This window comes from Tyto alba, unplaced genomic scaffold (genome assembly GCF_018691265.1).
Source record: "Tyto alba isolate M040663 unplaced genomic scaffold, T.alba_DEE_v4.0 Super-Scaffold_2, whole genome shotgun sequence".
Lineage (NCBI taxonomy): Eukaryota > Metazoa > Chordata > Aves > Strigiformes > Tytonidae > Tyto > Tyto alba.
In genome coordinates, this window is record NW_024881282.1 from 29,209,496 (window position 1) to 29,232,405 (window position 22,910).

The 22,910-nt window shown below is 42.7% G+C and overlaps 1 protein-coding gene across 4 annotated transcripts; it reads right to left on the reverse strand.

Annotated features, from left to right (window-relative positions):
• Window positions 1-2,358: 2,358 nt before the first annotated feature.
• NFYB (nuclear transcription factor Y subunit beta) lies at window positions 2,359-21,487 on the reverse strand. 4 transcript variants are annotated; one of them, XM_042792882.1, is made up of 7 exons: window positions 21,365-21,487; window positions 12,494-12,587; window positions 11,871-12,001; window positions 9,820-10,017; window positions 7,479-7,560; window positions 4,453-4,532; window positions 2,359-4,242 (listed from the first exon to the last, which is right to left on the reverse strand). In XM_042792882.1, the coding sequence occupies exons 2-7, from the start codon at window positions 12,585-12,587 to the stop codon at window positions 4,210-4,212; spliced, it is 618 nt and encodes a 205-aa protein (XP_042648816.1). In that variant the 5' UTR covers window positions 21,365-21,487; the 3' UTR covers window positions 2,359-4,209. The 4 variants fall into 4 exon arrangements, with proteins under 4 accessions (XP_042648816.1, XP_042648817.1, XP_032863913.1 ...); XM_042792883.1 differs by having other exon boundaries at window positions 21,337-21,393; XM_033008022.2 differs by lacking the exon at window positions 21,365-21,487 and adding an exon at window positions 20,050-21,317.
• Between the last annotated feature and the right edge of the window lie 1,423 nt (window positions 21,488-22,910).

Sequence of the window (22,910 nt, forward strand, 5' to 3'; positions counted from 1 at the left end):
CTGAGCTGCTGTGCACAGCCACAGCTCCCTCCCTGCCGCTTCGGCCAGAGGTGGAGGCTGCAATTTAAGAAACGTGGTGCAGCCGGCATCAATTTGGAAACTATTTGCATGGGGGCAAACTGGCCCCACTCCCAAGAGCATTTGGCCTTGGATGTCAGGGCAAGCTGAACTGGCACTGAGTTTCTAGAGAGCTTTCCATTAATTTTTTACATCCTGAGGGTCAGAGGTGATGTTGCAGTCCATTCTCACGCCGATTTCACAAACTGGTAGGTAAACAGATCAACAGTCAGTTGCTTAAGTATATTTTTTTCAGCCTTTTAAAGGGTGGAAGTGTGAATGATTATGCCAGAACAACATGTCTTGTTTTCAAAGAGGAGAAAATGGCCCGTATTTTCAGCTAGGTACATGTCAAACTGTACCACAGCCAAAAGGCATCCTTCCACCACTGTTCTTTTCACCAAACCAAGCCGAAAGGGAAATACAAGAGTAACCATCGTCCACATTATCAATATTTAACTTCTTCCTCTAGGTCTGCTTGGGCCCTACATAAAATAAAGTTCCCTACAGCATTATTCACCCTAGACTTGACATACAGGCAGGTTGTTTTATCTATAAACGTAAGAAAATTCACTTCAAATTTAAGTGAAAAACTCCCTTTCTTCTACTTCATTCGGTACAAATCAAAACTGAAAAAAGTCTAGCCTGCACCATTGGGGAATGCAGTGACTTAAAAGCAAGCTGTCTTTTTGCTGTCAATGTAATTGAAGCAGTGAGTGTACATGACTTAACTAGACCATTAATCACATTCAAAGTTCTGCAAAATGAAGAATTTTATAGCTATAAGCATGGAGCAGTCAGCCCTCAGCGGGACAGCAAGGTGCTAGGGATAATACCAGCCCTTGGCTCTCCGTGTTGCTTTGCATTGAGGAATCTCCTGTGCGTGTGCAGCTGACCCTACGCTCCCTCCCCTGCCAAAGGCAAGAGAGAAATCACCTACATACGCTTACAACATGTTAACGAGCAGCGTCTGAAAGCTCTGTGAAAGGGACCATCTACTAATCTGCCCTGATTCACAGCGTATCCAGGGTGCAGTTCAAGGAAGATGGCTATTTAAAGTCGATCCCACATAACTCAGACTGAGTTTTAGCTACAGGCAGATAAGCATGGGTCAATAGATAATTAGGATGTACTGCCTCTTGCCAAGACTCCCTCCATGTTCTGGCTACGCTATCCAGCCACATATTTCAGCATTCAGTAGAGATAAGAACAGAGGAATAAAGAAAATAAATAGTTAAGATACGTATGTACATCGGCAAGACTGGAAAAGGCAGAGCCTCAGCTCCCATTAAGCCCATAATGAAAATGGGATGCAGAACACCGCCATCTAAATTAGCTTTTCTCATAACAGCATTTTGACTGGGGAATAAGTGTTTCTGTGCTTTTAGACACCACGAGCGCTCTATGGAGAAGGATTAGAAGGATCAAGTCACACAGAAATTAATTTTAAAAAATTAATGTAGTGAAATTTGCTTGTGTCATGGAAAGACACCCGAAAAAAGTCACTGCTTAGAAACAGTTCTCTGAACACCACTGCTACTTCAAGCAGTCTTTCTCCAAGTTTTAGCCCGGGCTGCCCCAGCTGTCTCCAGCTCCATTTGGGGCTGTGTTAGTTCAGACAAAACATTCAAAGAACCAAAGACTGCAGTTTTGTAGAAGCAGGTGGGATACAGCAGGAATGGCTGCTCTTGGTTTGGGTCAAAGCTGCTTTTAAACTTTAAGTACTTGCTTACAAACAGAAACATGAGAACACTCATCACTTTTTAAACAAAAATAAAGACTCCACACTGACTGTGCTACTTCTAATATAAATTAGGCAAGTATTTCCTCAGACCACATTTGTTTTACCCTGCAGATTTTATTAGGTGAATGGTTTCAGAGAGAGATCAAAGTGTTGTACTATGACTTCTACCTATGTATTTTCAAGAAGTGAATGAGCAAGTTGCTTGCAGTTTTGTCTGTGAACCCTGGGAGGTGAGAAGAGAAAGGAAAAAAAGCAAGCCAAAGCAGTATCAGTTCCTTTGCTCACATGATGGTATGTAAACCACAAACTCAAAATACTTTAACCTAAACTCACAGAAGAGACAGCAGACTGAAAGCAAGCCGGATAGGGACTTTTTACAAGGACATGTAGGAATAGTACAAGGTATAATGGCTTTAAACTGAAAGAGGGAAGATTTAGATTAGATACTAGGAAGGAATTCTTCCCTGTGCAGGGGGTGAGGCGCTGGCCCAGGGTGCCCAGAGCAGCTGTGGCTGCCCCCTCCCTGGAAGGGTTCCAGGCCAGGTTGGACGGGGCTGGGAGCCCCCTGGGCTGGGGGAAGGGGGCCCTGCCCGGGGCAAGGGCGTGGGACTGGGGGGGCTTTTAAGGTCCCTTCCAACCCAAACCAGTCTGTGATTCTATAACTGAAAAATGTAGCTGGTTTCAAGCAAATGTGACAGGTGACCTCAGTCCCCTCTCTAACATCCAACTGCCAAATCTCTCCTAGCTTCTCCTTAGCCAAGATCACAGCCTTTTCCATTGCAAATCTGGGAACATCACGAACAGGGTATGACAGCCTGAAATAAACAGAATACCAACGGAAGGGGCTCATGTAGGGATTGTGTTATTCGTTTTTACATTTAATGAAAAACTCCATTTGTTCAGTCATAGCTGCTGAAGAATGACAGACTGCCACAAAGCCCAGCACATCCGTCCAGATTGCCACAGAATACACTGGATTGCCTCCAGAGGCTCTGCCAGCACGATGCTGATTTGTAAGAAACTGTTCGAATCTGCACATACATAAAATTTTTGTTTAGCAAAGAACTGGCTATTTCAGGATTCTGGGATAAGGTAATTATCATATTACATTTCAGTCCACTGCAAACAGTAAAAATATCCAAGGTCCCAAAATTCAGTCTGAGTAAGATATATTACTAAAACCACCATCCCTACCCTAACAGGCTAACACACTGCATCTAACAAAATTACCCACCCGATTATTAAAGAAACAGCAATGTTACTAAGAACAGCTCACTAAATATACAGAACTACATTACCTATGTAGAGTCTATTGCAAAACCTGGAAAGAGACAGCAGACTAGAAGTCTGTCTTCCATTTCAGATTTGTATCACTTGTTTAAGTTTCAGTCACACACACACACACACACACGCGCGCGCGCAGCCTGTACACAAAAAGTCGCTAACACATTTGAGTTTGCACAATCTCACAAGAAACCCTAAAACATGTCAGTAAAAAGTTAAAATAAGATCTTTTACCACAAGGACTATAAAATCCCCCCCACACTTGCTACCCTTGAATTTCTAAGTTTTGGATTCTAAAAACCATACATAAAAAGGAAGAGTTCTTTCAGTAGCACAAAGACTACCTTAAATATATCAAAGTAAGTCTAAGGAGAGTTAATGCATCTTGGGGAAAAAAAAAAAAAAAAAAAAAAAACCAGAAAGAAATGAAGACCTGCATCACACATGGTGCGTGTTTTCATCAACACTGTTGATAAGCTCTAAGTCTTTAAATGTAGCAGAGCACTGGTTGTTTTTGATTAACTTTTAATTCCGAAGTTACATTAAAAAAAACAGTTGTAGCAATTCTTTTGAGCTGCTAGTTTCAAGAGGAAAAAGTCCCTTTCAAAATTTCAATAAATATGCTGACATGTAAAGTTAGTTGAGGTTGTCATGCAAGACAAGTTACATAACCAAGACCAACTCAATCTTTATAATAAAGGCAACTTGCATTCAAAAATGAACTTTACCCTTACAATTTTATTCAAAGGGTAAACATGAATTAACCCAGCTGTTTACCTGAATTACAAAAGTAACATGATTCAATATGAAAATAAGAAACTGTCTACAAATCTCTGACAGTAATAAATTGCAATTTACAATGCATACAGGAGTTATACAGAGCAACAAACTCTTGTACAAAATAAAAATACTTTAATACCTTTAAAATCCAATTTTTTTTAAAATCATCATGAAAAAGATTTGAGTCAGAACTCACACCTCAATTAGTCAAGCTTCTGGTAGCTACATTACAGCTATGTAATATACAAAGAGATAAATCTCTTCACCAGTCATTAAAACTGCCTCTTCGTTAGAGTTGCACAGCTTTTCCGTCTCGTGTTCCCAGATACAAAGTTTTCTTCAAATCATGAGAACTGAATTTGCTGAACACCAGAGATCTACAGAAAGAAAATGTAAGCTTACTTTCAAATGCACCTTTTCTGAAACTGCATCAGAGGTAGCAGCCTTGAATTGTCACAGTGTTGGAATGTCATGACAGCCATCACCAAGGACTAAATAAAACGCCTTCTCATCTTTCAGAACAGGACAGCTGAATTAGCGTTTGAATTTTAGCAGCAGAAGGGAGAGTAGGGGACAGGATACAGTACCTGTTGATATGATGTTGTGTAGACCATAACATTCTGCTGTTGGCCATCTGTAGTTATTAAGCCTGCTGGCAACTGGTTAGCTGAAAGAAAGAGCATTTTAAGAAAGTTAGACAGGAACTGCAGGATACAGAGCGCCTTGTTCAATGTGCCTGTCACCATTAAATAACCTTTCATTGTGGTCTGCTCCAGAACTACGGAGCCGTTCCTCTCCTAACAGCTACCATCCTACACTGCGTAGAGACACACTTGTCACTGAGTGTTATGAGAAAACAAGTGTATTCCCATGAAGAAAAAACACCTAGGAAACAGAATTCAACTTAATTTTTCATCAAATAATCTTAAAGTAAGACTGCACCGTCTTCTTCCCCTGGATGTATCGTACACTGGCAAATGGAGTGGAGTTTGTCATCCTGACCACTGAAAAAGCCATCTCCAGCATTCAGTACCCCAAGAAACCTGGATAATTCAGTTTGTTTTGTTTAGACACAAGGTTAGCACTTGAGCATACAGGTGCGTGAGCAACAAAATGAAATCGTTGCACTTCTTTATAAAACAGGATCCATCAGGGAGGGGCTCTGTAATGTGGAAGCCCCATGGAAGGCAGCAGAGATTAACAGAGACAGGCAATGACAAAAAAAAAGAAAAGAAATCAAAAGGCACTGCCAGAGCCTGACATTGCACTGGTTGACTTCAGCACGCCCTTCAGGGTACACACAAGAACTCTGAATTTCATAGAGGAGAGAGGAGGCCAATCAATCGTGTAAAAAAACACTTCTGAGATTTGGAGAGAAAACACAGAGACTGATACTCTAAGAATAAGAGGCTGCTACTATGTATAAATAAGACATATAACCAATAAAAAAAATTCTGAAAACACGGTATATTGCTGACAGCTTTCATTTGAAAGCTGATGCTTGAGGGTTTTTTAATTGGGTTCTTGGTTGTTAGGTTGTGGGGGGTTTTCCTACCTTCATTGTACCAATGTTCAAATACTTAAGTTGCAAGTTAAGAGACGCATTAGCATCACAGTGAGAAGTGGCTGTGGCAGGTCCAAAATTTTACTGCCTTTCGATGTGTATGTTCCACATCCAACACAGTTTAAAGCCAGGCCTCTGACCCAGCCCCGGCATTAGGCTAGGAGAGAGCCAAGGGTTATGCCGCAGTAGCACACCTATTAGTGCTGCTGCTGCAGAAGGACCATCGCTCCAAACAGATCTGCAGCTGCCCCTATGGAAAGAAATACCTGCAGCACTTGACACAATGAGTTATTTTACAGAAATTTTTTTCTTTTTCCTCCTCCGAACTACTGCAACATCTCCTTTGCATCCTGCCAAGACTTAATATTCACTTCCAAAGTTGCTCTTTTCAAATCACGGCAAAATAAGGTTTATTTCAGAGAGTTCGCTGAGGCTTCCTGGCCTGACATATTTGAACAAGTGACTAGCAGCAGGTGTTCAACCTTCTGCTGTTTAACAGGGGTCATATCAAATTTGGGAAGGGGACAGAGAATCCACAGATGTAAGGGGATTCCTTTTTTCTGATTTCCATTTTCTGGTTGGCATTGTACTCGGGCTAGGCAGAGCATGAGCAGTCAGAGGAGGAACTTTCTGTGAATATGCCACACAAAACAAGATACTGGATGCAGACACAATCAGAAGTTTCCAATTATATATTCTTCCTCAACTCTTGAGCTGCAGTTTACATGCTTGAAGTGCAAATCAGATTATATACAAAATAAAGCTTTTAGTACAATTTCTAGATATTGATTTGACAGGTTTCCCAGTTGGACAGACTCCCAACAGGTACAATCTAGAAACCATGAGCAATATACCCAACGTAAATAGGTGGGCCCTAGAGTTGTGCTGGTGTCTTGCCACCTCTGAACCAACAGAGCATTACATACAAATGAGTATGGATAAGAGTTTATTACTCTCATTGCCTAATCTTTAATGATAAAATTAAAATAGTCATATAAAAAAAAAAAAAAAAAAAAGCTTTCTACAAGGCCCCTGCAATATTTAGGTTTAGATTCTTACTTTCCAGCCAGTTTTATGAGCTTATCTTCCAGGCTGAGACCCGAAGAGCCTGTACTGTTTTACATAGCCAAATTCATCATACTGGGAGCAAAGTGTGTTTCAGACCCTGAATGGGTCATTTCAGTCCTCAGGCTTTGAATTTTTGCTGGTTCGGTAGCCTACTAGTGATTTTAAACGGAAGATTTATCAGATACTTGAAAATGAAAAAACTAAATCTCATCAGTAGATATGATTAAAGCCGAACCTCCCAATTTTTCTTGTATCAGCTTCAAGATGACCAGCCCATAACATTTAAAAGCCAAGATGACTACATGCAAGAATCCATCATCAACAAAACTGACGCAAAGTCCCAACAACTGTCAGGCTTTAATTCACAGTATAAGGAAGAAAAACTACAGTGAATGCATATGATGCTCCTCGCCCTACACCTTTTAGTTGCCAATCTGTGTATTCTTTTGAATATAAGAAATACTAAGTGTTTTATAATTATACGAAGATGATGTTCTTCTCTGGCTCATTTCTCAAAGACGAGCTCCTCAAGTCGTCAAGTGGAGTTTATTTTACTTTTTCCCCAACAGTCTTGCAAGTAGAACGAATGTGGCCTAAATATGTAGCTACTGGGGGGAAAAAAAAAGAAAGAAAAAAACCAGTTTGCACCTTTCATTACAATCTGTGTTTAAATGTAGAGAAAACTACTGGCACTACTGTATGCATTTAAAAATCTTCCACAGTTGACATCAGCTGTTGCTAGAGTGTCATCACTTAACACTCTATTACTTAATTCTGACTATAAATTCTGCTGACTGGGAGGAGTTTATCTGAGCACAGGTTATCCTCCAGACATCTCAAATGAGAACCTCAGTGGATCACAGGTGTAACATGTGGCCAGATCAGGATGTATGCCTCAAGTAAGAATTCTGATGTCTAAAGGAAGTGCTGGTTTTTGAAAAGCTATAGTAATAATATAATAAATTCAAAAGTATTACTTACTAAATGCTTCTTCTGTTAGCTCCTCACTTAGACCGTCTCCAGTTGTAACTGTTCCCCCAATTCCCTTTTCTCCTTTCATTGCCTGGAGAGGAAAAAAATAAAGCAAAACAAAACAAAACAAAAAATAATTTATGTTAGAGTACAGTTGGCTTCAAAACGTTTCAAGACCCCAGGAGCTTTAGTCAAGGTTCGGAACTTGCAGAAGAGTCACTGTGCAGCAGCTGGAGTTTGAAATCCAAGACCTATAACCTCTAGGGGATTTAAGAGCATGCACAGTACAAGAATATATGAAGGGTGGTTTTCATCTTAGCCATACTCCTCAGAAACAAAATCTCTGTAAACTAGGCTTGTGAGGTTCTAAGAAAGGCTTTCACCTTCTGCAGAAAGGCAAAGATCTGCAGCAACCCAGAAGAAGCAGTTAAGAGCACTGACAAGAAATCACAGAGTCTCAGAACTACTGAGAACATGCAACATTTGTTTACCAACCACATGCCAAGTGCCATCATCATACAACTTAGATTTGACATTTAAAACCAAGATATTGGATTTCTTTTCCCACATCAAGGACTAGAGCCAGAGAGGATATCAGCACAGAAAGCCAAGGCTCCCAGTTACCTGCATGTAGTTTCACAAGTATGGTTTGATGCTCTATGCTATTACATATGAACATCTAAGAAAATAATACAGGTATAAAAAGTATTCTCAGCACCTGTTTGATGTAGACTAAATACTAAGCTACAAAACAGAAATATTTCACTATATATGGTACACTGAAGACAGAACTAGCTGGAATTAAAGTTTAAAACTGATGAGCAAAAGTATCCAATCCATCCATCCAATTAAAACCCAATCCCACTACTCTGCTAACACAGCATGTATCTGCAAAAATGGTCGCTTCAGAATGAAAGTAGCATAGACCCACTTCAGACCTCTCCAGAAGTACTGAAACTAGTTAGGCACTGCTTGCATTTTTTATTAAAACACATACAGCATTTTGATGGCACATGCAACTCCTACACGGAACCGGGAAAAGAGAGAACACAGCAGTACTTCGACTTTTAGATTACACCTCCTGTTACTCAGTTATCACAGCAAATGAACTTATGGGAAGGGGAAGCTTCAAGTGCTATCAGTAAATTAGATATTGCTAGTGAGCCTGACCCCATTAATTGAAAAAACTTAGGTTTATAGAACGAAGAAAGTCTGAAGAGCACCTCTATCTACAGCACTGCCAACTTAGACATACCTGCTTCACTCATGCCTGTAAAACCAAGCAGCCACACCAACTGAAGGATCCACATTAAAAAAAAAAAAAAAAAAAAAGGTTTTTTTCCCAGGATTACTTTAATCCTGAACAACTTCTTCATTAAGGACTATGAGGAAGAGCGGTCACTGGATAGAAACACCTTTGATTTGTTTGGTTAAATCTGGTATTCCGAGGTAAAAAAACCACCAAAGTAAAGAAGTAAGCAAGCATAATTCTCTTTGGTCTCCAGACAGGAAGCAGGGGGCAGACCAGAACAAAAACCCAAGCAAAAGCAACTTTTTAAAAAAGTTTAAATTGCTGAAAGGAAAAAAATAAGAAGTCACTTTCTGCCAGAGAAGGGATAAATTAAACTGCTTGGATCACATACCTAGCATGTACTATGTATCAAAAGCAAACTGAGGGACAGGCAAAAAAAAAAAAAAAAAAAAAACAGATTTAAAAAAAAAAAAAAATCACTGAAGCAGATAGATTTGTTATCATTATTCTGACATGAGAAGACTTTTTCTTTTGCAGATCATAGTATCAAAAAATTCTTTTGCAGATTCTTTTTTTGATACTATGTATCAAAAGCAAACTGAGGGACAGGCAAAAAAAAAAAAAAAACCCAAACAGATTAAAAAAAAAAAAATCACTGAAGCAGATAGATTTGTTATCATTATTCTGACATGAGAAGACTTTTTCTTTTGCAGATCTGAAGCCCAGACAAACAATAGACATTAGGCTAGTTCCTTAGAGGATGCAGTCGAGTACAGTTTTATTGATTGGACCCTAAGATTGAATTAAGTATTCTTAATAGGCACCTTTAAAGAACAGAGTGATTTACTACTAGCAATATATTAGCTAATTTATTCAGTTGAAAGCTCTAACTACTTTGAATCAGCAAGTCTAATCAAAATGCTTACTTACTCCTTTTTCTCTTTATATCCTCTGGAATGCTTTTAAACATTACATTAGTCCCTGACAATAGCCGTGAGATACCGTGCAAATTATCCATTATACATTTACGATGACAGGGAGCTAAGGATAAACACAACCAGGTTAAATAAATGAGGAAATACTGAAATATATACCAACCTCTCTGAATTTTTGGAGGTATAACTTCAAAGGTTCAACATAGCTATCAAACCCCAAGGTAGACATGGCAAAGAGAATATCCTCTCCATTGATGGTCTTTCTTTTCTCTTGGTGACACCTTTCACTTGCTTCTGACGTTATAAAGCTGATGAATTCACTTACACACTCTTGCACGCATTCTTTTGCGTCCTTAGCAATCTAGTAAGGAAAAAGGATCATAAAATTATTAATCAAGATACAAGAAGATGTAAAAAAAAAAAAACCAAACCACCCAAAACCCACAAAAAAACCCCACCCAAACAAAACCACCTGAAGAATAAAGGAAACATCCCAAAACCTGATGATAATACCCATTCAAGGAAACACCCATATGTGAGGGAACCACTGGATGTCATCACTGCTCTGTGTAAGCACAGCTGCAACATCATTTTAACCTAAGTTCTACTATTTCAAGCAGCACAGCCAACTGCCAGGATCTCCTGACGTCATAATGATGTTCTTACGTACAAACTGTTACACAGAGATGCATCTCAGTATTGTTTACCTACGCCTTCTCTTTAAACCTGTTCATTACAATCTCATAGCCTACTCCCATCTTCCTTCTGAGACCCAGCATTTCCAACCCCGCTGCAGTACATTCCCACAAATTCAGCAGTCCTGATCAGATTCAGGGACTAGAATATACGCCTAGCAGCAAGCCTCTCCAATGCTTTAATATTCTAGTATAAATTTTCCAAATGAGAATTCAAATGAAGAAACATGTGCCCCTGGCAAGAATGAAATAAGTAAATTTGATTATGGTTTTCAGCTGGACAAAAGTAATTTCCCCGACTTAAAAATAACAGCAAGCATTACTCATGATTATTTGGGAAGCTGACAGGAGCCAACTGAAAGATTATAACAAATAAGATTCTTATTCTTCACATGAGGAGAACCTGTTTGTATTAAAAAAAAAAAATAATGAAGCAGTAACCGTATGTAGAATCTTCACTAGTTCCTCTGATATTTTCAGACACATGGGGCGAGATTTTCAGAAGTACTCATCAGCCAGCAGCTTCCCTTGCAGTTTTTCACAAGAACCTCCCTGATTTTTCAAGAAAGCTCGACATCCCATATGCTAAATTCTTGAGAAAAATCTCATCTCGATCACTAAAAATTTATGACAATATGGACTACTGAAGAGATTTTTGCAGAAAAGATATAAATGTAACACCCAGACCTCCAGAAAGCCCTGAACACTATGAAAGTACAAGCAGATGCAAGTAAATTATGTCTTGCTTCTATTTAGAGTGATTTCAAAAAAAGAAAAAAAAATCAGCTTTAGCTAAAGGAAGTGTTACTGGGGCAGGAATTATATTGGAATACAATAGAGAAACAGCAAGTAGTTGGAGCCCTGCAAAGTTTTAAGATAAACAGGTAGAACAGTCCCACACTTACACAGTCACCAGCTCATGAGAATGGATTAAAAAGTCTATTCTTAGAAGTAAGAAATAACTTTTCAATATCTGGCCTTATCTGCTATGTGGCATAAGGCAGACTTCTTAGGTCATTCTGGCATTTGGATATGTAAAGATTTGGGCAATGGAAGACTAATCATTCTCTTCCCTTCAGGATGAGAACTGGATTTTTATTTAATCCAAAATGGTTCGCTTATTCCAAATTTTATGCACCTCAATAAAAGCAGACTAAATTTGATAAAGAGAATTGCATAGAAAAAATTCTTACTGATACAGGATTGTCACCAAGTCTGACCTGCCTTGACAATTTCAGAAAACACATCTTTGAAAAAGAAAGCTCTTGAAAGCCCTATGAAGAGCACTGTTCTGGATACTCTAATTATGGCAGTTAGTAAAAGCTTTCAGAAACCTAAGAAAAATGGACTTGGTCTCAATCACTTCCTGCTCAGATTTTTTTTTCTTTTTTTATAAGGCTTTCCTCCAATAAACCAGCATCATTTGGAAAAATATATCACCCTACCAGCTCAGGTTCATTCAGAGGAAGGAATAAAACCCATTAACACACTTTCTTTATCAGACAAGGGTATTTATTACCTTTCCTGTTTGGGGTATGGCATTTTTCATTATCCTTGCCACATTTGCAATTGGAAGATATATATCTTGTTCTCTAAAACTCTCTTTTGAGCCATTTGTATCTTCGTGATCATTCATGCTGTCCTCTGTGTCTAATGAAATAAAGAAAAGTTAACGGAAATTGTATTTGATAGTAGCAGGCAATAATTAAGTCAGTTTAAAACCTTACACTGAAGGATGAAGACTTTTGAAAGAAGAGTACGTTAACATTGTAGAAATAATTTTAAAAACGCAACACCATGGTACCTTTACAGTTGTTCAATGTCATCTTTATCACATTACGTGCAGAAATGTATGTGGCTGCTGAACGCTAAGCACTCTCACTGACTTATCAAAGTACAAACAGTTTCCTAAAACATCATTTTTTTTTGTCATCACCTCAAAGGACTCTGTGTCAACATTGAAAAATCCAACCCCCACCTTCAGACTGCAGAAAAAATGCTTTATACAGCAAGCCATTATGAATACAAACAACTGCAAATTCTTACCTTGAGAAAAGATAGCAGAGAACTATACAAGAACTGGAAGGAAATATATACACACACACACAGAGAAATAGTGCTGTTTACCGTAATACTTCTTACCATCGTGAGGCTGTATCACATAGTGACTGCCACCAATGTAATCTCCAGCAATTCCTAACTGAGAAGCATCCGTTGTGGAGCTATCACCATCCATCTATAACCAGAAGAAGGAAACCTTTCAGGTATGTTTGTTACACCGTTAAGTACAGCTACTGCTGAAAAACAGCACTTTAATCAAACTAGAACTATGAGACCAACTTATATAAAGCATAAATATTTTGTAATTTGAGAGAGTATTCTCTCTCTCGTTACTGAGCTTTATTGACAGCGAAAATAGTGAAAACGTTTTGTGAAGCTTCCCCCAAAATTCAGCCAATTCCCCTAAAATACATGTGACGTTTTTCTTGGAAACATCGCATGTATTGCCCATCCTCATTCCGCAGAAGTGAAAGAGGTGAAGATATCTCCTGTGTCCCTGGAAGTTCACATCTCTTTAGCGAGGACTCATCACAGCAGCAACCCAACACATCACTGCTGTTTGCATCCACATTTTGGCACCATACACAACATGCAGATACACATGAATTCTTGCAACAGCAAATGCTTCAGTCCATGTAACCTGCTATGATATTACATTTTACCTTTTTACAGGAATAAAAAATTTCCTTAAACACTATCAGCAGGTGCGCAGCAGAAAGCCTAAAGCTATAAAAAAATCACGGCAGACAACAGTTCCACTTTCATGGGGGCTGTTTTAGCAGTGCCAAATATAAGTTTGAATTCAAGTCTCCGTTTTTGAAAACTCTGGACCATATCTTGACTTTTTTTCCAGTTGCAGGTGTCTTGAAAGTTAGTAAATAACTTGAAAGTTATTTAATAAGCTTTTGCAGAACATTAAGATCCCATGTTATTTTTTTTCTCGTAAGGTGGCATTTTTACAGTCATGTGCCTTAATAATGCTTCGTTTGGAGAGAGGAAACAATGCAAAAAACTAGGGAGGTAGAAGTGGTTCCCAGCACATGCAAATTCTTTCAACACTTTTCAAGAATTTCAAATTCTTTCAAGGTGCACAAATCCAGATATTTTTGAACATGTTTAGATACACAGCACCAGATACACCTTTGCCCCACATTTTCTTGGCTCTGTCTAACATCAGACAGCTCTGTTAGCATTTGCTTATCTACCCGTTTGCTAGAAAATCAGCTCTTCCATTCCCATTCTACACTTCATGCAGTTCCTGCCCTGGACCAGCACTTCCCATCCTTCCCTCTTCCCAGAGCAGCCGGCCTTGCCCTCAAGCTACACACTCAGCCCCGTGGGAGGCAGAACCCGGCTGGATTCACCCCCCCTCGGCCTACACCAGCTGTGCAGGTACCCTGGTGCCTTTAGAAAACAACCTCTGCCCCAAAAGGTCCCCACATGGTCGCTGCCGGTGAGACCACGCAGCTCACTTCTTTCTAGAACCATTAGTCTGAAGAGAGAGAGGGAAGGAGAAAGGGAGAAGCAATCTTGTGCTATTTTTATACCTACCCAGAAACATGAGCAATTTAACCTCTCTCTAATCTGCACTTTGCCTGTGGCCACAGGGCTGGGTTTTGCTTTCAAACCTTCAAGCGACATCCGGTGCTACGCTCAGCGACAGATGCACAAGTAACCTGAGCGCTGCTCACATTCAAGGCAATGCTACAACAGCTGGATGTAGCCTTAGGAGCTGTGCAAGAGGAAAAAAAACCCTCTTCCACCTCTTCATCCTACAGATTATACACACACTGCTTTTTTTTAAAGCACTTCTGGTCCCTTTCGATGGGCTTCTGTAAAACAGCTTCATTTCTTACGCAGCAGCTCTGCCAAAAGAAGGGCAGGATTTTAGGCATTAGCCTTCCATGTGCCGACTTTCACATAAATTCACTTTGTCTGCACTTTGCAAACTCTTTGTTGGGAGATTTAACTTTGCTTTTCAATTTTCCAAAGGGTCTGCAGTTTGCTTACTCAGCTTGCTGTAATGACAATGCAAGGATATCACAATCCTGCGCATCAAGATCACCAAAATTGACATCACTCATCATTAAGAGAGTTGTGCCTCTTTTTTCCTTCTGCAATTTGAAGCAATTAACATTCTGCAGTCTGGCAAATCCCAAAAGCTACCTCCAAAATTAAGTTCGGATTTTCTGGCGGTCTTGTTCTCAGTTTTGGCTCTCTGATCCCTACTAGCATTTAACTCAAAATTAGGGTCTCCACAAACTTTAAGTGTTAAGTCTACTCAGCCCCAGTACTATTTTAAATGCTTTGATGTTTCTTTCCCTCTCCCTTTTCAGTCTTCTATGAAACATACATCCTAAAATGTTTCCTTCTTCCAGGATTGCAATATTCTTCAAATTTTTGCAGTGATGTGATAATTCGTCCTGGAGGCTACCTCATCTGAATCATTATTGCCAAGATCCAGCAATATTATTTAAGAAACCACCTTGCTTTCCATAGCCCAGCTCACCTTCAAAAGACAATTCCTGCTTAAATCTCTTTTAAACCTCTGCTGTATCTGTACAGTTTTGCCCGCATTAGACTAATGCATCCTCAAGGATTCTCTCCTGTGTGCACATTTTCATATCTACTTGCACTATGTATTATTTCACAACTAGTGAGAATTTGAGTGGAAGCTTATCGACATTATGAATCTAAAATAGTGATTAGCAAAATTGACAGGAAAAGGCTTGCAAAAGAAGAAGGAAGATCTCTCAGATAAAGAACACAGGCACTGATGGCTTAACATCAACTGAAATTACTTCTGTGGGTATCACTTTAAGAAGGATTTTTAGCTGCCAGGACAACCTTGGGACAGGGCATTACGGACAGCGTAACACCCTTCAGCATAACACTTAGCATAACCAAGTCCTAATCCAGGATCACAGGATAATTCAGGTTGGAAGGGGCCTCGGGAGGTCTCCAGTCCAATCCCTGCTCAAAGCAGGGGAAACTCCAAGCTCAGCACATGTCACTCAGGGCATTGTTCAGCCACATCTTGAAAACTTCCATAGCCAGAGCCTGTCCAGGCACCCTGCAAGCCTCTTCCACAGCTTGGCTGTCCTCAGCGGTGACAAAAGGAACAGCGTCTCTACACACTACTTCAATCCAAATAAATTTGATGGAAGAATTTGAGTCAGATTTGTCATTTAATTCAAAACTAGACCTCGGCATCTGAAAATAGAAACTGTAATTAATATACCATCTAGTCACCCTACTGGTATTTCTTTGAGCCCCATGGATGACACAAACACGACCCTGCTGAAAAACGTGGCCACTGCTATTCCAGTCACCTCATAACAAACAGCTACATTTTCAAGTATTACTGTTTTAATTTCAGATGCTCAAAACTCGAGTCAATAACCACGTATCTGATTGTCAGCTCAGCACAAGGTCTGTAATACATACAACACAGTGCTCAGAACATGTGAAAGCACTGCTCTCAATACATTGTTGCGAATTAATCCCAACTTTAAACAAAGAAAAACCCAAACAAAACCCCAAAACATGAAACAAACTAAACCTTCAGTGTCTCTGAAGTTACTCCAAAAAGGCAGCAGGCCGATGTAGCATAGAAACAACACCCTGACTACAGGAACTGCAGTTACTGGGAGACTAAAAGGACAACAGTTCTTACGTTGGCACGTTTAGTAGGAAGAGCTACTTCTTTGGATGGAAGCTGATGCTAAATTTCATGAACAGGCAGAATCCTGTGAGATCTAATCCTAAAAGGTTCAGATGGGCAAGAACTCTCCTCTCAGATTTTGATTTAGCCCCTGGAGCTGATAAAACTTTCTTTAAAGAGAAGTACCTATTTGCAGATTATATATCCTATCTGTATGGCAGTTTCAGCAGACAGACATTGCAATGTCTTTTAACACGAGACAGCGTCTCCTACATCCGTGCGGCTACTGAACTGTGTGAGAGATGAGGGCTTCCAACACGTTGGTCTAGTAGCACATACCGCACACATCTGTGAGAAGCCCTTATTTATTCCGTGTTGTACGTTATCCTTAGCCTCCTTTAGTGCTAGCAAAACACCAAAGCTCCTCCATGCATACACATATTGACTGAATCAAGGCTGAGAGCTAAGCATGTCAGAAGTGACAACACATCAGTCTCTAAAGTGATCACGCCACCACCTGATTTTTTTCAACAGCGAGGCAGAGAAATCAAGTACAGGACACTCAAGCCAAACATTCAGTGATACACTGCAAAAAGCATCTAAGCAGCAGCACAAAGTTTTCTTGTGGTGGTTTTCTGTTTGCTTTTTTATCTCTAAGTACAAACAACATTACTAGGAATATACGAATTAATGGATCCAGGGAAATTAACCTGAGAAATGTGTTAGAAAAGAAACATTTCAGATCAAGGGCATCAAAGAAAATTCAGTGATAAGATGCAAGTGAATCAACAGACAGGTTTACACTGACATCTGGTAGAAAATTTTCTGGAGGATGCTTAAAAAAATATGCTCCTGTCAGCTGCCCACAACTCAGACTGTTCCAAGAATACATCTATACTGAATTAATAAAACCTAAGTACCTCAAAGTAAATCTTGCATCCTGTTTAGTCTTGAGTTCTCTTAAGAGAGCAGCATCAGTGATTCGACTAAATGATACTTTTAGAATGCAAGCCCAGACCTGTTAGCACTGAGGAGAGGAAGGGTCTAAAACTTAGATCGGTATAAAAGGCAAAGACAGAATCAAAGAAACAAGACTTTGTCTTCAGAATGGGGAAGTTACCTGGCAACAATCTGCAAAACTGGTCTCCTGAGGGGGAAACCCAAAGGCCTCTTGTGCCTTAAGTACTTCACATGGTATTTCCCCACCCTGGCTCCCAAAATTGCTGCCCTACAAGGACAGCAGAAAATGATATACAATGAACTGAAGCACTTGGTACATTTTCCACACAGTCGTCCTTGCCACAGAAGCAGGACAGAAATCACAACTAAAGCTGTAGGTAGTAACCACATCAGTCATTGTACATTAATTTTGCCGCCACGCCTTGGCACAAGAGATGTAAAGCTGTAAAGCAGTACATAACAGCAAAGACAACAGTTTTATCTGAGCTTTCTGCACCCTCACTTGCTGCTCCTGAACAGAAATACAGAAACAATTTTTAATTGAAAATACAATTTTAATTTCCTTTCATTTTGCGATGACTTCTGGAGAACCCAATTTCCCACTGAATTCTCACCTGGCAGCAAAGCAGTGTCTCCTGCAGCAAGAAACGCTGACAGGTAAACACATTCATGGGACATCATCCCAGCAGATCCACAAAAACGTAAAGTTAAAACCCCTTAGCACGTTCCTAGAACACAAATAGATGCTGCGCTGTCTCTCTCCATCTCAGGCTCCTCTAATCTCTCACATTCACTGTTCTCCCCCCCAGCAGAATAATATTAGGAGTAGCAGATTGATGCTGAGAGGACCTGACAGCGTCACTAAGGCTCGTTAGCATCCAGGCTGTGCCAGGCCCCTTCCCGTGAACCAGAGGGAAGAAACCTTTCTCTTATGAAATCCAAACAGGGCCTTTCCACTGTCCCCTTCCACATACCAGTATTATCACCTTTATGGCTCACCTTACGAGCTCTGATGTCACCAGCCCCAAGTTCCCTCCGCTATGCTAAGAGCATGTGGTGGCTCCTTACTAGGCTGGCTAACCGCTCACAAGCATGGTTAGCTGCAATATATATGGGTGGACTAACAATGCATATATTTTTACATCAAGTAGGAGTGGATCAGTGATACGGAGCAAGGAGAAGAAACCGAGTTTCCATGCCTTCTCTTTTTTGGCAGTAAAAGAGAGAAGCTGGAGGGAAAAAAAGGAGACAAACAGAGGAATGGAGGCAGTTTTACTGCTTTTGCAGAAGCTGGAAGAGGGCAGCAGTGCTGAACAGACTGTACCAGCACCTCCATCCTCCTGCAACACTGACTGAAAGCTCCATACTACCTTTCCATATTAAGTTTTTGATGTTTTTCTAACATTTTTTGTGAAAAACTAAGCTTATCTGTTTATTAAATCAGCAATCCATAAATCCCACCTTTTACTTCTGTAAGTTTGGCAACATCTGTAAGTTGGTTATGTTTTTCCTTCATTGCAAATAGTACATGAAGTGTGCCAGTAAACTTATTTCTCTCAAGCAATAGGGCAGTTAAGAGTTTTACAAAGCTAGATCACACCAGGCCAGTATTTTCAGTCAAAATTATAAAATTCGCTGACACTTCCTTTTATTTTACTGGTGTTATTTACACGTTGTTTAGTACATATATACACGAGTCATGTTTTGCACTTTTTACAAGCATCCTGCCATTAAAACATCAATTTCCAAATATGTTTCTCTAAAGTACTATTGCAAAACTCAGTACGGAAAAGTCAAGTTTCTCTCTAAGCAAAATTTTAAAGGTGAAGTGACATTAGAGTTGCATTCGAAAGCACTAAAGGAAAAGCCTTGCAAGCCTTTCTTAAATGTTGACAAAACAAGATACCTGACTTTAAGTGTTTCACAGTATTTAACATTTCACATCTTGAAAGTATCTTGAACAATCCTTTTCAGTTTCTGTACGCTGCCTCCCTTCATGTAATTACCACAAATAAGAAGTTATGTGTTAAACTTTGAACTGCTATAACTATCAAATATTAAAGGTTAAAGAGTAATATCCAGTATTCTTGACTTCTTTCAAATACAATTTCATAGCTGTACATGCTAGCAGCCAAGACCATATATAATCACACAGTATGTGTGATTATATGCTCAATGCAGAGCACAAGCAACTCACACAAGACCTCAATGATTCACATTAAACCATCTTGGGTCTCTCAGAGAATTACAGATGGATCCTCCCTTTACATTGTAACTGTTATGCCATAGGCCACACAAGCAGAGAAAAAATAATCACTAAGCTTATTGTTTAGGAATGCTATGATAATGATTATACATAAACACCACTTCTTCCTTCCTTCAAGCCAATTAAAGCCAGACTGTGCATAATGCTCAAAGCAGATCCTTCCATTTTGCTTTTCACTACTATTTTGCCTGAGCTTCTTTTGAGAAAGCTGCAATTTTTTTTTTTTTTTAATTGACAGTGACTTCCATCTATCAGCAAGACAGGCAAAGGTTACTACACGAGAGCCCATTCAAGGGCTGAAATCCAGATTTCTACGTCCCTCACTGCCTAGAAAGTTTCGGGTCATTATCAATTATTTTGCCCTCCCACATGCAATCCAAGCACACTAGGTAGCTTTTACATGACAGTTTTTTGTAGAAAATCTTTTTGGCTAAGCCTTGAAGAAATTGGTAAAGCTAGACGTTGACTGATTTTCTATTGCTGCAGTATTGCAGCAGGACCTTGGAAGGTTTCTTTAACCAGTGTATCTTAATCACTGGCAAAACATTACTAGAACACATTATTATTTTTTATTATTTTCCAATGCAATTGCCAGGGAATAACCTACACAACACTCTTCAGGATCACCAACTACATAATTTCTGGATGGAGCAGTGGCTGGCACGCACAGGTAAGACCAAGACCACTTGGCAAACACACAACGCTTGCGTAGACACTGAGAATAACGGCGTCCCGACTCTCTCCTACCTGCCATGTGTGTTACGGGACAAGCTGTCGATGCCGCTCGGCTGTGACAGCCGATCGATCTCACTTCCTGATTTCATGCCCTTCACTGATGCAACATCAGCTAGCGCAGGGGCACGGCGAGGAAACCTTCCTGCTCGCACAAATAGCCTCAAAGTCTTCCTCCCGCCTAGCTCGCACCTATTTGATGAGACACCTCGCCTATCGCGACCCCTCGGTTTTCCAATCGGACAACGCCTCCCCCGTTATTTAGCAACTTTATTGTTCATCCCTTCGGCTGTGATGTCCGTGCAGAACGCAGCAGCCTCCCCACACCCGCGGGGAGAGGCTGCACGCCGGCGGCTCAGTGCCGGAGCCCCCCTGCCCGTTATTCCTGCCCCTATCCGGCCGCTCTCACCGGACCTCGGGGCCTCGCCCTACGCTCCCCGCAACCCCTGCGAAGCCCCGCCAGACCTTCCAGGAAATTTCGGTCTCGACAACAAGGGCGGCAGGGGCCGGGAAGCCCGGCCGCTCCCCGCCCCGCTGCCCGGCTCGGCGGGGGACCGTGGGCGTGGTGAGGGGGGGGGGCCCGGGCCCCTCGCTCCCGCGGCGAGGGGAGGGGGCTCGGCGGGCTGCGGCGCCGGCCGGCCAAAAACAAAAGAGAGCGGAGCCCCCTCCGCCGGCGCACGGCGAGGCGCGGCGGCCGCCACAAAGCCGCCCCCCCCACACCCCCCCCCCCTCCAACCCCGCCGCCGCCGCCCGTCATGCCGCCGCCGGGAAGAAGGGCCCTCGCGCAGACCGAGCGCGGCCGGCGGGCCGGGAGGGAGATCGCCGCCGAGGGGTCGCGGCGACCCACAGGCCGGCCCGGCTGGGGGCCGGGCGCCTCGCCGCCACCGCAGCGGGCGGTGAGGGGGAGCCGGGCGGCCGGGCCGGCCGCAGGGCAACCGTACTCCCGTCTCCGCCTCCTACCCCCGCCCAGGCCACAAAATGGAGCCGGAACGGGGTGGGGGGGCACCTCTTCGCGCCCGGCCGTGAGGAGAGAAGGGGGGACGCCGGCGGGGGCAGCCGCCCCACCGCCCTTGCCAAGACCCCCCGCCGCCGCCTCCCTTCTTCCTTTCCCGCCCGCTTCTCTCCCCCGGCCGCGGGGCCCCCGCGCCTCCGGTCGCACAAAGAGGCGAGCGACCGGTAGCGGGGCCCGAGGGCTGCCGCCGCCCCCCACTTCCTGATCCCCGCGGCGGCGGCGCGGCGGCAGCGCCGGGGCCCGGGGAGGGAGACGGACATTTCATTCGAGCCTGCAGTGGAACCGGTTACCAATCATTGGCCGGAGCCAGGCACAAACCTCCAGTGCGGCCCTGGTTGGCTCCCTCCGCAAATCGGCTGTTTGGTTGGACAGAAAATGGCTGCGAAGGAACCAGTCCCAGCGCGGAGCCCCGCTTCCCGCAGCCAGGCTGCCCTCCCTCCGCGCCGCCTACCCGCCACGCGCGCCGGCTCTTCCCCTCAGCGCGCTCCCTCCCGCCGCCGCCCCGGCCCTGCCCGCCTCCTTTCTGGGGACGGAGGTACCGGGTTTTGGGGGGCAGCCCGGCCCGCCTTCCCCCCCCCCCCCCCCCCGCCCCTTGCTGAGGGGCGAAGGGGTTCCCCCAGCGGCTGGGCTGAGGGAAAACCCGCCCGTCGGAGCGCGCCTGCAGATTCCTTTGCCAGGAGCCGGCGAGAGAGCGCTGTCCCGGGGGGGTGGTGTTTGTGCAGTGGGGTCGCTGACCAGGCGCTGTGGGGTAAAGGAGAAGCCCGCGAGGTGGGGGACGGGGGAGAGAGCGGCACTCCCGGCTGTGCCCCGCCGGCCTTGGCCCCGGCCTCTTCCCCTCCATCGCTTCAGCGGTGGGGGTCTGCGGTCAGTAAGGCAGGCACTGTCTGCAGGGGGTCGAGAGGGTCCTCGGCTCTGTTCAAAGCCGGCCTGCCCCTGCACCTAGGCTCTTTGGGTGAGAGAAAAACATGTCACATCACCCCGTGACTTTCTGGGTCTCACGCAGACTGAGAAAGAAGAAGCTGATGAGGAGGAGGAGGTCGATAAAGGAGGAGGATGGCCCACGGGACCTTCGTCCCAACCAACTGGTGGAACAAAGCCTTGGGTGAGAGGATCTATGGTACGGTGTTGCACTTTCCCTCTACAAATAAAATTTCCCTGCAAATCTGAAAGGATCCTTTCCCTGCCGGGCTGGGCGAGCCGAGGACCCAGCCAAGGAGGAAGAACGCAGCCGACTCAGTATGAGTGATAAAGCATGCTTCAGTTTATTGATTTTCATTACAGCCTTTTATAATCCTTCTGCTTAATTATGCCTACTAGTCAATCATTGATTGGATAAAATACAAGCAAGCCATGCCAGGGCTTGTTGGCCCAAGCCCTGGGAAAGACCCAGATAAGTTAGTTTAGGAGAAACAAAGAATGCTCATTTCTCCATCCTCCCCTGATTAAAGAAGAACAAGGAATGCTTCCCAACCTTGACGAGATAGAGAATGTTTCATCTCAAAACCTTAGTCAGTACTTTCCCATGGGATTCACTCTTGCTGTTGTTCACTCTTGCTGACTGAGGCCTACTCATGCTAACTTAAAAGAGACTCTCGTCGCAAAGAGGATCTCTAGATCCATGTCCCTTTTCCCTTAGCCATTCTCCAACATTTCCCCTCAGTGATGCAGGGCCTAAAGAGCATGTTTTCCTTCCACTCTTCAGGCTTTGTTCTGAAAAAATACGGGCTGCTGGGTAAAGATGATAGTTGGGCTGATTTCTCCACTGAGACTTACAAACCTCTCTTGTGAAGCATTTATATGAAACACTTCATAATCCGCCAATCCTGCCATTCGCTAGAATTGGAGAGAGGAATTTTTCCTCTAG